This window comes from Syngnathus typhle, linkage group LG12, assembly GCF_033458585.1.
Source record: "Syngnathus typhle isolate RoL2023-S1 ecotype Sweden linkage group LG12, RoL_Styp_1.0, whole genome shotgun sequence".
Lineage (NCBI taxonomy): Eukaryota > Metazoa > Chordata > Actinopteri > Syngnathiformes > Syngnathidae > Syngnathus > Syngnathus typhle.
Genome location: NC_083749.1, coordinates 3,517,301 through 3,530,754, shown reverse-complemented (window position 1 = coordinate 3,530,754; position 13,454 = coordinate 3,517,301). Strand labels below are relative to the sequence as shown.

Sequence of the window (13,454 nt, the reverse complement as noted above, 5' to 3'; positions counted from 1 at the left end):
GGCTGAAAACGCCGGCAGAGTCTGCGATCCGGAGAGACGGTGCACTCTGAGCCAAGCACGCCAACCTTCTGACATTGTGAAACACAATCCGCCGTTTCTCGATGGGAATGTCAGCAACTTCAATACGTGCGTGGGTGTTGCTAGCTGATGTTGACTGGTCGCTATCTGATGTCCTGTCAGCTGAGGTAACAGAGCTTGTTGATGTCAGGTCAGGTTAACTGATATAAGTGGTCCTCCCGTGCCCTGCGTGCTGTTTCCGAAGCAATTCGACATCCCCGAGGACATTCCCGCTCGCTACCTTGACGCCGTGTACTTATCTCCAAGTAGTTCCTAAGAGAATGTTGTCACGGCTTCCATTCGTCGTAGGGGAAACATGATAAATGGTATCGTGTCACAACCATTCAAGATGATTACTTTTGTTCTGCTTTATGAAGGTTTTTAGAACACTCTTATTCACTCCATCGGCCTCCGCTGGCAAAGAATTGTTTTTGTTCCAATCTAATTTCAATGTTTTAAATCATAAAAAGGGATTGGGTTGGGCCTTCGTTTGCATTAACACTTTGTTTTTCAACAATGTTAAGATTTATGGGAAGTACAAGTGGAGTTTTTAGATAAATATAATATGAATAAATGCAGATAAATGACAAGCACCAAGAAAGACTAAATAGAGGCTAAAAGTATAAATATCTTTTGCCTGGTAGGTTTTTTATTTACATTATTTTTCTTGATAATTTTACGCCACCCAGTAAACCTTCTGACCAAGACCACTAGGTGGCAGTGTTTCCCATTCTTAAGCTGTTTAAACCCTAATATAGATATACTGGTTATTTTTGGACAATTCTGTCCAACAAATGCAACAATTTATTTAATTTGTCTTTTAATAGTAATGGAAGCTGTTTATGTTCAAAGCTAATTGTGTGTAGCAATGGCTGACAGGGTAGTTAACCGTGAACATTTTTAAAATAGCTCTTTTAAGCACATCCTAGGACAGCCACATTGATCTCACAATGCAGATTATCAGGAACCAAGCAAATGATACGTGCTTATATCTCCCCCTTGTATAAACTTCCATGTTTATTTTGCAAGGTCCTGACATCATGAGCCCATAATGACCCTCGACTACTGAGAACTCCGGTGACGTCAAAGCTACAGCTGTGCTCCCCTGCGCATGCGCGTTAATGTCCCGACCATAGCGTCTGCTTTGTTGGGACCATCGATGCTGCTGGGACTGTGAGCGACTCCGCTTTTATCTGAAGCGATAATGGAGTAGAGTTCATCATACTTTGTCGACATCCCATTTTTAATTTAAGTTAACAGGCAGCACTTTTTTGTGTGATCGCGTTGCCGCTGAAGACGACAGAGGCGAGGAGCTCCTGTATATAAACAAAACGGCAGTGCGAGCTGCTTTTAAGGTGGCACGTCATTTGCTGGAACAACAAGAGCTGGCCCGCTTGCTCCATCGGTGAGCTCGACGTTGAGGGATCTCGGTGTCCGAGACATGGACGTCTTCGCTCGGCCTCGTCGGGAGTGAAACTCCTTACCGAGCGAACATGAAAGAGGAGGGCCGTGTGTTGTCTGGACGGCAGCTCCTGGCGAGTGAAAGAGGGGGTGACTGTCCCTGCCGCTACCCCCGCTTGGCTGAGGAGAGAGGCGAGCTTGTTAGCAAAAAGGGTGAGCGCAGGCCCCCCGGTTCTCTGGCCCGGTCCAAATAGTGCTTAAACGGACTGTGGTGCATCATGGAGACGGTGGGGAGATTCGAGTTCAGTCGGAAGGACCTGATAGGACATGGCGCATTTGCGGTCGTCTTTAAAGGCAGGAATCGGGAGGTGAGTGGTCGTGTTCCGGATTTGTTACGTGTTTCAAACTACGACACGCATTCTGTATAATTCGGTTGGGCCGTTTGCGATTGCTTTTTCGGTGTTGGTTAAAAGGAAACCCAACGACCGGCCATTTCTTGTTTGTTTTCATGGTGCGACCTTAAGAGGCCTAGCTGCCCGAACTGGGTGTTCTTTAGCGTAATAACACTGCAATTACAAACACTGACATCAAATCTAAATCATTGCCATTACTTTAAATCTCCTTTACATCAGCCATCTGCTTTGAGTGGTTGCACTTTTTTCATGAAACACGAGGCTGTTATAAACATGTTAAAACATGTTCCTCAACTGGCATGATCAAGCTAATTATTATGATAACACAAAACCGGTATTTTTATACAGATGGGTGTTCGCTCAATATTATAAGAGGCCTGCTTCATTCTTTTATAAATAAGATCGTAGATTAAAAAAAAAAAAAAACATCACAACAAGGTTGTCGTGTTTTTGTTGTTGTTTTTTCTACACTGCTCAGACTACCTGGCCCTCCACAAGGACATTGCATCAGAACACAGGAAGTGTTGTAAAGTTGAAGTCCAAAACTCTCATGTTTGTTCCACTTGGCAAGACTGTGATGTAATGTGTTCTAGAGGACCGACTTGCACGTGGGACCCCCAGAAGGGGGAGGAGCTAACATACCATGAGCACAAAATGAGTTACTAAAACATCATTATAATTTGCAAGGCGGGCCATGTTGTAATAACACATGCAGGACCCACCCTGTCAAACAAAAAAAATGACTTTTGGCTTCTGGTAGAGAGACAAGCGGCACAAACAAGTGCAAAGTATCATGTTGATATTAAAGATGGAGCACCTTTCGAATTAGGATTTTGGTTCATATATTTTCTACGTCATTGAGTTCAAAGTAGTACTGCATTTAAATAAAACACGTAATAATTCATAGATTTACGTCTATTCCTTTCCCCCAAATAATTTCCATCGGGAATGACAGTGTGTGCATTTTCTCCCGTCAGAAACATGACTGGGAGGTGGCAGTCAAATGCATCAATAAGAAAAACCTGGCCAAATCTCAAACACTGCTGGGGAAGGAGATTAAAATACTCAAGGTAACTATTATAAAGTTATTTACATTTGAAACAAACATCAAATGGATCATTGTGTCATTGAGTACGTTTGTAATTAGAAATACTCTTTTGCAGGAACTCAAGCATGAAAACATTGTCGCATTACTGGACTTTCAGGTATGTAACTGTTCCTGTGTTGTTTGCACACGTAATTATGTGACGCTCGCTGTCCCAATTTGCTATCAGTCTGCTTTTGCCACACTGAGCAGATGGGCCGTCATCCGTGTTGGTGCCACGTGACCCATTTGTGTCTCCTGCCACATTATTTTCTTTTCTTTGTTCTAAGCAAGACTTTGCAGCAAAACACTTTTTTTTTGTTGTTTTCAGAAAGTTTCACTTCTGAGTTTTTGCGCTGTGTCTGCCCGTTTTCGCCGCTCAACTTTATGCATTTCTAGTTTCCAACTTTTTGCTGTTTACTGTGATTGTGTCGTGTCTATTTAAAATGAGCAGTATTAAGGTCTTAGGCCCGTAGAGAGGTAGCGCTTAAGATTCAACAGTCACGGGTGCTTGTTGCCTAGCAACACGCGTTGGCATTCGGTGTGGTCTGGCCACGCACATGCCTGACACCCAGTCGGGACGGCCTGACACGCATCACCACTTTGGCAGGTGTTGGCACACCGTCTCGGTTTGCCCGTCAAGATGAGATTTGAACGGAATCTTATCGCGCTTGAGGTTTGATAAAGAATCACGTGACTTTGTTTACACTTTTGAATTTTGTAGTGGTGCAAGTCGATCCGGAATGTTGAGGCTGCGTTACATTGTGTCAGCCAGCCTACTTCCAAATATACAAAGGCGCTTCTGTGTGTGCCGCGGTTGTTTACAAACGTCATTTCTTCAACACATGTCGAAATCTTAGTCACAGTCGCATAGTAGGAACACTTGTGGTATTGTTGTTTTTATTATACCGTTCAGGAAGGTCATGACCCCTCTGACACATTGATTTTATTTTTCAAACATCCCAGAAGATGATTCATTTTCTAACCTTACATTTTACTCAGCACACTTTAAGTGAGGCAATTTGTTTTTCAAGTTGCGCATTTTATGTCTTGTGTGCATGCAGGTTACGTCATCAAGAAATATAAACATCAATGCGGTGATAACTTTTTTTTGAGATGAGCACATGCTCGGGAGTTGATGCCATCATTCACATAAACAACAACTGTTTTTGTTTTTGGAGGAAAAAAAAACAGCCTCTGTCTGGAGCACTTCCAGACCACAGTCATCTGTTCCCATGTGATAAGAGTTTGTTTTTACCTAGACCCCCCACGTTGTCTCGCACAAAGCTGACAAATGAGGCACTCATTTAGTCTTACAGTGAGTATAAAAAGTTTACACACCCCTCTTCCAATGTCTTGTGATTTAAAGAGGAGACCCAAAAGGGGGAGAAAAAAAATGAAGAAACGTTTCTACCTCGAACTCACATAACAAAATAAAGAATATATGTGTATGTCCTTCCTTTGGCCCAAAACTTGAAATACTTTTTTTTTTTGACGTCTTAAGCCGGTTACACAATCCGTCAGCTCAAGAACTACCTGTTCCTGTCTTGGTCTGTTTTGACATATTTTCTTTTCCTCCCACCCCTGCTTTAGGAAACTGCAAGCTCAGTGTACCTAGTGATGGAGGTAAGCCAGCCGCGGCCTTTGCCCTTTTGTTTGCTCGCTGCTGTGCTATGTCAGCATTGGAGCTAAAATTAGTCCCCGTCCTCTGGCGTCGGGGGGGGGGGGTTCACTGTCCTGAACAAGCCAGCTGATTATCTTCATGTTTATCTTGTGGCGACCGTCGTCTGATTTTAGGCTAATTTTGGTCTGGTATTAAGTCATTTGGAGGACACAATTTCCCGTGTTCATTCAGATGAATGCTGACGTGCGTCTTGAGTTGCATTGTCCTCCTCAGGAAATCAATGTCTGATGCTCTTCTGCACCACAATCTTTTGTGGCACTTAATCACCATGGTTACACATCACCGGCAAGCACATGACAGTTCAGTTTGGGACAGCTTACATATGGATGATTACTGCAAGAAAAAAAAAAAGGGATGTCAAAGAGCGACGTGTGCCGACCCGAATTGAAATCTCCTGCTCGCTTTCTCTAATCTCGTTCCTTCTCTTCACGTTGCAGTACTGTAACGGCGGTGACCTTGCCGACTACCTACACTGTAAGCGAAGCATCCCAAATGCCTAACCATGCCAGCAACAAAAAAAAAAACGCCTAAATGTTTTCATTTCTCCCGGCAGCAAAGGGCACGCTGAGCGAGGACACCATCCGGGTTTTCCTGCAGCAGATTGCAGGCGCCATGCGGGTCCTGCAGGCTAAAGGCATCATCCACAGGGACCTGAAACCTCAGAACATCCTGCTCTCCTACTCGCCAGGACGGAAATCGCACTCCAACAATACCTGCATCAAAATTGGTAGGCTCTGCGTTACTGTATTGGGAATTGTAATATATACTCACTTCTGGAATCTGTTTCTCTTCCCACAGCGGACTTTGGGTTTGCCAGGTACCTTCAGAACAACATGATGGCAGCAACTCTCTGCGGGTCACCTATGTACATGGTAATGAGTGCACTCGTTTAGAAGAACGTGACCTTGTTAGATCATGGCACGAAAGAAGCTCACCGTCGTGAAAACGAAGCTTTATCACCTCATTAGTCATCCCTCCGGAGCCCCATGACAATATTGATCTCAAACTCGTTTTGCGCTTCCCTCACAAGGCACCCGAGGTCATCATGTCCCAAAACTACGACGCCAAGGCCGACTTGTGGAGCATCGGGACCATCGTGTTCCAGTGCCTGACTGGAAAGGCGCCTTTCCAGGTACTGCCGCGGTAAAACGATGCCTCAAGGGTGCGCTCGACTCCATCCGCATCCAATACGTTGGACCTGTCAACTTTGAAGCTAATGAAATGTCAGTTCAATAAGTGGGGGAACCGCCTTGATGCGCCTTAGTTGCTCTACTGAGAATCATGTCCGCAGACTAATTTCAAACATTTCCCCGAAACTGCTCCATAGCAACAGTATTAAAAGTATTAACAGTATTCACTTCTCTGACACCAGACTGAAATTCATTGCGCAATCTTACTGACACTGATTTGTTTTTCATGTCACCTTTTAGGCCAGCAGCCCCCAGGATCTTAGGATGTTTTACGAGAAAAACAAGAACCTCAGCCCCAAGTCAGTAGCTGCTTTTTTTATTTTTTATTTTTTTATTTCTTTTCACTCGACACTGCCCGCATATTGAAGTGCATCTGATTGTCATTTTTGCAGCATTCCCCGAGAGACTTCCAGCCATTTGAGGCATCTGTTACGAGGCCTGCTGCAGCGCAATCACAAGGACCGCATGGACTTTGGTGAGTTTTGGCCCAAGACCTTTCAAAGAGTCGAAATTAATAAAATAAAAAAAATTAAAAAGAGTTGTGTCACAAATAACTCAAAATTGTGAAAAGTTCAGTAAACTTTGGGCAGTATATATTTTTTGAATCATTCGAACTGTCCCACTCTGCCGCTTTCGTATGCATAACCCACAAATTGTTGGCTGGGACTCAAAAATGATGTTGGCTTACGCATTTCAATGCAATCGGGTTTAACTCTGAGCCTCAGGCTTTGTTTGCCTTTGTGATGCACCTTTCCCCCCCCCCCCCTTTGCGCTTATTTAAACAAAGCAGTTAGTGATACTTTATTGATGGTTAACAGGAAGTGTCTTTCCCACAGTCGTCACGTTGAAATATTCAAGGAAAACTGTGGAAAAAAAAACAGCGACCAAGAATAATCTGGTAACTTTTTTCCACAGATGAGTTTTTTTCTCATCCCTTCTTGGAAGCCACCACCTCGTCCATAAAAAAGAGTAAGTTCGAATGTTTGCGCAACAGCTCCTTGATGTCGAGTAGAAAATGATTTATGTCGGGAAATGTATTTGTTTTCCTCGCAGCAACTCCAACAGTGACCATGACCTGCTTCCCGAGTTCTGCTTCTGCCAGCTCTTGCAGCAGTTCCTCCACCTCGCACCTGGCTTCTCCACCGGTGGGTGTTTATCATATATTTAGTCTCCCCACCCCCTATCTGTGTGTAAATGATTAACAAAGGTCCATTTGAAACCAAGAGGCCACCCAGGTCTTTCTCATTTCACTCTGTTGTTGTTTCACTCGTCACGCCACCTTCCTGTCTCCGCAGCAATCGCTTGGTGATGCGCCGCAGCATTTGCGTGCCAAAGCGTTGGCCTCCCCCACCCAGGAGGCCACCGGCTTTCTCAAGGATTCGTCCGGAGGAGGCGGCAGCAGCAAGAATTCCTCCTCCTGCGACACGGACGACTTTGTCATCGTGCCCGCTCACTTCAACAGTAAGCTGAGAGCAAATAGACGTGTTTTTTTCTTTTGAATGTCCCAATAACAGATAATAGAGCGGATAATGTGTAAGACGCGCGCTTATTTATCCCCCGCAGCGGCTGAGCTGACGAGCGAGAGCAAAGTGCTGCAGGACAGTCTGATGAACAGCGGGTAAGACAGACACCGAAGAGACACTGACGCGGACTGTTTGCCGAGTAAATCATTTTCTTCTCATTTGCTCCGTCAAGCTCTCTCCTGGCGTCTGGCTTATGCGCCCAAGCCAAATCGCCACCGCACTCGCCGTCTTATAGTGGCTCTCCGAGTCGTGTCAGGTAACGCCACAGAGCCTAATGTCACGTCATTATTTAGCCACGTGAAGGAACCTGCAAATAGATCCCGAAATATTAGCAGTTAGCGTTGTGCGTAATGTTTCTAACCCTTGCAGACGAAAACTTTTTTTTTGACTGTTCTTGGCAGGCCCGGCGAGTCCTCGGGTAGTAACTATGCTGGTCCAAGTGGAAACCACGGTCACTCCCTGCCAATCCCAGTTCCCACTCAGGTGCACAACTACCAGCGCTTGGAGCAGCATATTTATACGGCCAAACAGGAAGGCTCGCCCCGGTGTGTGTCATCCCGCGCAAACATCAACATCTGTGTATGGCGAGTTGTAACTTACCGGGACTGAATGAACTGATGAACTCACATTTGTAGGTTCTCCACCCCGGTGCATCGTTGCAGCAGCGGAAGTCCGCTGGGCTTTGCGAGGACCGGGCCTTCCCCACCTTACGGAACCGTGGCCACCACCCGAAGGCTCTCAATGGGCGGAGCGAGACCATTTCAATTTTCCCCTCAAGGTAATTGAGAGGATGATTTTCCCAACAGGGAATTAGATATGCGGTTTATTTGTCCTGAATTTCGGTTCTCAGAAATCCACTGACCTTCTCCCCTCCCCTCACCCATTGCAGCGGCTCAGCATGCCGAATCTAGGCCGACGACTCAGAAACACTCCCCGGTCGCGGCAGGATTGGGCACGCGCCTCCACAGCGCCCCCTGTCTTTTAGAATGCACCACCGGCTGCGGCAGACAAAAGATCCGTAAGCAGCACTCGGACCCGGTGGTGGTCCCGGCTGCCGGCTTGATGACAGTTCGCCCGCTGCACTCGTCCCCCCGCCTCAGTGAGCTGATGCAGCGGAGCCCGCTGCCCACCATCCTGGGCTCCCCCTCGAGGGTGAGTCATTATTTTGCTGTTGTTATGCTTTCCACCATTTGAGCAGGAACCGCCGAAACAAAAGCTCTGTTGCCGCTTACGTTTGCAGACTATGCCCCCTTTCGAATTCCCCAAACAACCCAGCTCTCCAAACCTTGTCAACTTCCTGACGCAGCAGGGTTTGGTAGTGGGCTCGCCTAGCAGCAGGACTGTGCAAATGGAGCCCAGAGATGCTGGACAGCTAGCGCCCACGCAGTGCGCTCAGCCTTCACACTGCGTCCACAGGATGAACGACGACGGCAGGGGATTTGGAAGGTGAGGGCTGGAATGGCAATCGCTGCCCTTAATTATTAAAGCGTGATTTTTTTTTTTTTTGCTGCCGAGAGGAAAACAGTGCAATCGTAGCTGTCATTTCTCATTCCTACGCGTTTAGCCAACTACTGAGAAGTCTCTGAAAATAAAAAGACTCGCCTCTACGAAAGGAAGACGAGCTCTGGCGTACCGCACACTCAACCGGGCGGTTTATGTATGCAAAACTTCAACTGCATCGCTTCCCCGTTGCGCGTTACAGATCTCAGAGCGCCGGCTTCCTGTCCGACATGTTGCTGATGGCAGCCTTCGGGACGGGCGGAGCAGTGTGTGACCGAGGCAGCACAGAGAACATGGCCTGTGAAAAAGCTATCGACATAGCAGGTGTGTCTTTGACGCCGCATCGTTCTGAAGTCACGCCGCCGCTTTTTAAAAAAATATTTTTACTCCACAGTGCCCTCAGGTGGTCATCTGTGTACTGCTCCGGGCTCCTGCAGCCCAGCGCAGGTGGTCTTCACCATCGGCTCGCCTCCCAGCAGCGGCACCCCGCCACAGGCCTGCAGACAGAGGAAATACTCAGGTAACACCAACTCGTTAATACGTTGAGCGAATGCGAGCGACACATTTCAGTATTTCCACCATCGATCCTGTTTTTAATTCATTTTCCGTCTTCCCGCCGCAGGCTCGTTCGCATCGGTCAGCCCGGCAGGCTCCTTCAACAGCCGCCATCCCCAGACAGCCGCCTGCGGCGACGGCTTTGACCCCTCTTCCAGCCCCCGTTACCACTTCTTCGATCCCATCACGGCCAACATGGGCGGCCGTATCACCTTCGAGGCCCCCGAGCTGCCTGAGGAGACCCTTATGGAGGTGAGATAAGCGAACAGGAAGAGCAGAAGCACGAGGGGGGGGTGACTGAATGATAAAAGTTAGTCAGTCCATAAAGTGTTTGAATGGCACCCTGTGTCAGTTTAAAAGCGCTCACCCGCTTTTCGTGCGTTTGCCGTCCGTGCGGGAGCGCAGCAGGAGCACACCGACACCGTTCAGAGCCTGCGCTTCACGCTGGATTTCGCTTACTGTCTGATGGAGGTGGCCGGGGCCCGTGGCATCGCATCCACGGGGGGTCCGCCTGATGCCGCTCAGCCTCACTTACAGCAGCAGAGCCTGGTGGCAGATCAGATAAGCTCGCTGAGCCGAGAGTGGAGGTAAGGGCATGTCACCCGCGCTGCGCGTTCTCTTTTGTCGGAGGCGAAACCTCCGACGGCTTACCTTGGCGCCTATTTGTACTCATTGAAATTTATAACAGTGGAGACAAAACGGCAACTCGGGAATGTGCAAAAGAGCGGTCATGTTTTGCAGCCAAGGCAAATCTATTCACGACTCAGTGACAAGCTTGGAGTAGCAATTTATTTATTGGCTCGCAATTGTGCTTTGGAAATTCAGCTGAATGATCACGGATGGCTCATTGATTTCAGTTGTTCAATTTAAAATGGTGCGATACGTACTTATCCGTTCTTGTCTCGCCAGCCACGCGGAACAGCTGGTCCTGTACCTCAAGACGGCAGAACTCTTGTCTGCCGCCATACAAACAGCCATGGAGCGAGTCAAACAAGGCAAACTTTACCCGTCTTCGACGGTCAAACAAGGTATGCGCCGTTCGGTTTATAATCGGCCCAAATTAGCAGCGACTCAAACAAAGCATGTTCCGTTGACAGTCGTGAGGAGGCTGAACGACTTGTACAAGTCCAGCGTGGCGTCGTGCCGCTCACTCAGCACACGTCTGGAGTGCTTCTTTTCCAAAAAACACAGACTAATGGACAAAATCAGCTCCATAACGGCTGAGAGGCTGCTCTTTAGCCACGCCGTGCAGATGGTAAGCCAGAAAATGAACCTTCTCATTCATGCGCTTTGTAAAGACAAAATGGCGGCCGACGGACGGAACAAACAAACTATGGCGTCACGATAGGTTCAGTCCGCTGCTCTGGATGAGATGTTCCACCAGGGGGAGGCATCAGTCCACCGCTACCACAAAGCCCTCCTGCTGATGGAGGGCCTCTCCATGCTTCTCACCGAACAGGAAGACATACTCAGCGTGAGCAAATGTAAGTCAGATGTCAATGCGGAAAATGCTCACCCGCTCCCTTCAACCCAGCTTTCATCTCTTTTCCCTTCCGCGTGCAGGTAAAGAGTGTATCGAGCGGCGCCTCACCGCCTTGCAGTCCGGGCTCTGCGTTTGAGAAAAAAAACGCGTCACCCCCATCGTTGTCGACAAACTTCATCTCAGCACATCACGTCCAGTCAAACATCGACTTCACCTCCCCGAAAGAAAAAAAAAAAAAATACAACTCGAGCTGCGGACATGGGCATGCCTTTCTGTGAAACTGATGTCGGTCAAGATGCACCTCGCTGCATTCGGACTCGTTTGAGAGACCCCACCTCAGCCCCAATTGAGGCAACATGCAGTTATGGCCAAGTTGTCATAAATATACACACATATATATATGTACTCCAGCGTACATTTTGACGATGGACAAGTCAAATGCAGCGGACAACTGAACTGTCTTCACGCTTCACCTTTACAGAAGCTGCACCCCGACACGAAGCTACAGTAGACAAAAAAGCTGGGCGTGGCCAAGTATCATCCTCATCATCTTATGTATGTTCACATGATACCACTTTGAGTGCTTGTTTCAAACCCGTTCGTTACTCGCTCGCTTACATTGTACGATAACATTGCGACAAACTGGAGAGGAATTACCGCCAAGATGAATTTAAAATCCTTTTTATAATATTTTTCCATTTTAGCTCCCACCGCTCAATTTGACACTTTACCGACTTGCTTTTCCATGAAGAAGGCGATGCAAAAATATTTCCAACATTGCATCAAAGAGGGTCCAAAAAAAAGGCAGATGTTAGAATCTGTGGTTGTCATTACGCTAACGAAGCTCCGCTAACCGGTGCATGTTTGTTTGTCTTTGTGTGCAGTTCCTAAATCATCCTTATTTCTTTCTTTGACATTATTTGTATTTTATCAATCATCGTCGTTAAGCAAGTATAATCAAAATGCGGAATGTATGGGGACAGGAGAGAAGCCGCGTCGGGCTGCCTGAATGTTTTTGCACTGTTGAAGTACTGTACAGAGTGGAAGGCGCAACAAACGTCAAATATTGTTTCGTTTGTTTGCTTGACTGATGAGCTCATTTCGATTCCTACTGCCGCACACACACACACGTTGCGCGGTTGTATCATAGTTACTGTGTGTTTGGTGTGAGCGTGTCCATTAACGGAGGGATGCTGCGAACGCAGAGAACGTTTTTCTTTAAGAACATAACGGAAAAAGCTTTATGGTGACGAGGGTTTCAAAAAAAAAAAAAGATATATCGCGTTTTCTTTTTTGGGCTTCAGCGTAGTCAATAGGCGACAATTCTGTCCTGAATTTGAAATGTGTTTGCAGTGCTTATTTGAAATATTTGATCTGAATTATTGCTTGTTTTCTTTTTAATGAACTCCAGGCGTAACTTTGAATCCCAATCAGATTTTTTAAAATAATTTGGAGATGGTTGATGTCTGTGTTGCCTGCGTTCAAAGGTGTATATTGTTGTATGCATGCAAGCATGTGTGGGGGAGCTTGTGAGAAATGTTGAACCTGACCTAATCTCAACTAACCCCCCCCCCCACATGAAACGAAGGAATCAGATCGGTGACGAAGGAGTAGGGCCACAATCATGAAATTGAAACTTGCAATTTATTGTAAACATACAACATTAATATTGTGATTTTTAAGTTATAAAGATGTTCATAATTCAAAAAGCTCACGACAGTTTACAAAGATGACCAGAATGAAAGCTTTTTCCTTCTCTTGAGGCCTTTTGTCATATGAAAATATATATTGGGTATATTTCTTTCCACGAGCATGTGTCAAATGATTGAGTTGTGCATTCCTATTTTCGGCTCATCCCAGCCCTGCTCAGTCAATATACAGCAGTGAGTGCAAATTATTTTTTTTCTCCCCCCCTACAATCATTGCTACTGGCCATCCCGATTATTCGCAACTCTGGTCACCATGAAGAGAATGCTTGCATGCATTAAGGTAACTTTATGGCGGGGGGGGGGGGCTCATGTATTGTATTCTGCTGTAATGTTCTTGAGCAGGATGTTGACAAGCTGCTATTATCGCGGCTGCCGTTCAAAGCATTCCCATGAAGCTAAAATGAAGTGTAACCATCGTGAAGGTTTGCGCTCTCTTGCAAAGAGTCCAAAAGTTTTGAGTCTGTGTGTAAAAACCATGCCCGAATGTTGTCATTTATTTGTGTTTAGTGTCACTCATAGGAATTGTAAATTAAGTTATTGCCGTCATTGTATTTATGGATCTGCGGGTGCGGAGGGGAACAGTACCACACCATTTAATATTGTCTGTTTTTCCAAAAGGCTTTCTGCTGAACTTGCAGCAAGGCATTTTCACATTGTCACATATGGCAAGACACTATCTCAATGTCCCTGTGTGTAATATAACCATTACTGTTGCAACATGAATAAAGTTAAAGGAATGGAGATGTGGTGATTTTTAAGTATCCATTTATTGATGTCATTTTGTTTTGCCTGGGTTCAAAATACTACAGACTTATGTCATATTAATTTAGTGTATAGTTAGGAGGCATTTAATGA

The 13,454-nt window shown here is 46.3% G+C and overlaps 1 protein-coding gene and 1 long non-coding RNA gene across 3 annotated transcripts; one reads left to right on the top strand and one right to left on the bottom strand.

The window, feature by feature from the left end:
- Positions 1-1,161: 1,161 nt before the first annotated feature.
- On the top strand, positions 1,162-13,340 carry ulk1b (unc-51 like autophagy activating kinase 1). Of its 2 annotated transcripts, none has more exons than XM_061293358.1 (27): positions 1,162-1,826; positions 2,849-2,941; positions 3,035-3,076; positions 4,549-4,581; positions 5,077-5,113; positions 5,193-5,366; positions 5,438-5,511; positions 5,670-5,771; positions 6,070-6,128; positions 6,222-6,304; positions 6,745-6,798; positions 6,883-6,974; positions 7,125-7,290; positions 7,393-7,447; positions 7,525-7,608; positions 7,754-7,897; positions 7,988-8,130; positions 8,242-8,504; positions 8,593-8,798; positions 9,055-9,176; positions 9,247-9,372; positions 9,475-9,659; positions 9,813-9,994; positions 10,317-10,435; positions 10,505-10,662; positions 10,756-10,891; positions 10,971-13,340. In XM_061293358.1, the coding sequence occupies exons 1-27, from the start codon at positions 1,737-1,739 to the stop codon at positions 11,024-11,026; spliced, it is 3,078 nt and encodes a 1,025-aa protein (XP_061149342.1). In that variant the 5' UTR covers positions 1,162-1,736; the 3' UTR covers positions 11,027-13,340. The 2 variants fall into 2 exon arrangements, with proteins under 2 accessions (XP_061149342.1, XP_061149343.1); XM_061293359.1 differs by lacking the exon at positions 1,162-1,826 and adding an exon at positions 4,218-4,273 and having other exon boundaries at positions 2,847-2,941.
- Positions 4,386-5,499, bottom strand: LOC133163450 (uncharacterized). Its single transcript, XR_009716393.1, has 2 exons — positions 5,411-5,499; positions 4,386-4,972 (listed from the first exon to the last, which is right to left on the bottom strand). It is a non-coding gene; the product is annotated as an uncharacterized LOC133163450 (long non-coding RNA).
- Positions 13,341-13,454: the final 114 nt, after the last annotated feature.

Excerpts from the sequence above, each read along its gene's own strand:
- ulk1b (XM_061293358.1), top strand. The coding sequence starts at position 1,737 with ATGGAGACGGTGGGGAGATTCGAGTTCAGTCGGAAGGACCTGATAGGA. Across the intron at positions 5,512-5,669 it reads GCGGGTCACCTATGTACATG|GCACCCGAGGTCATCATGTC; the intron begins GTAATGAGTGCA and ends TTCCCTCACAAG. Across the intron at positions 7,448-7,524 it reads GACAGTCTGATGAACAGCGG|CTCTCTCCTGGCGTCTGGCT; the intron begins GTAAGACAGACA and ends TGCTCCGTCAAG.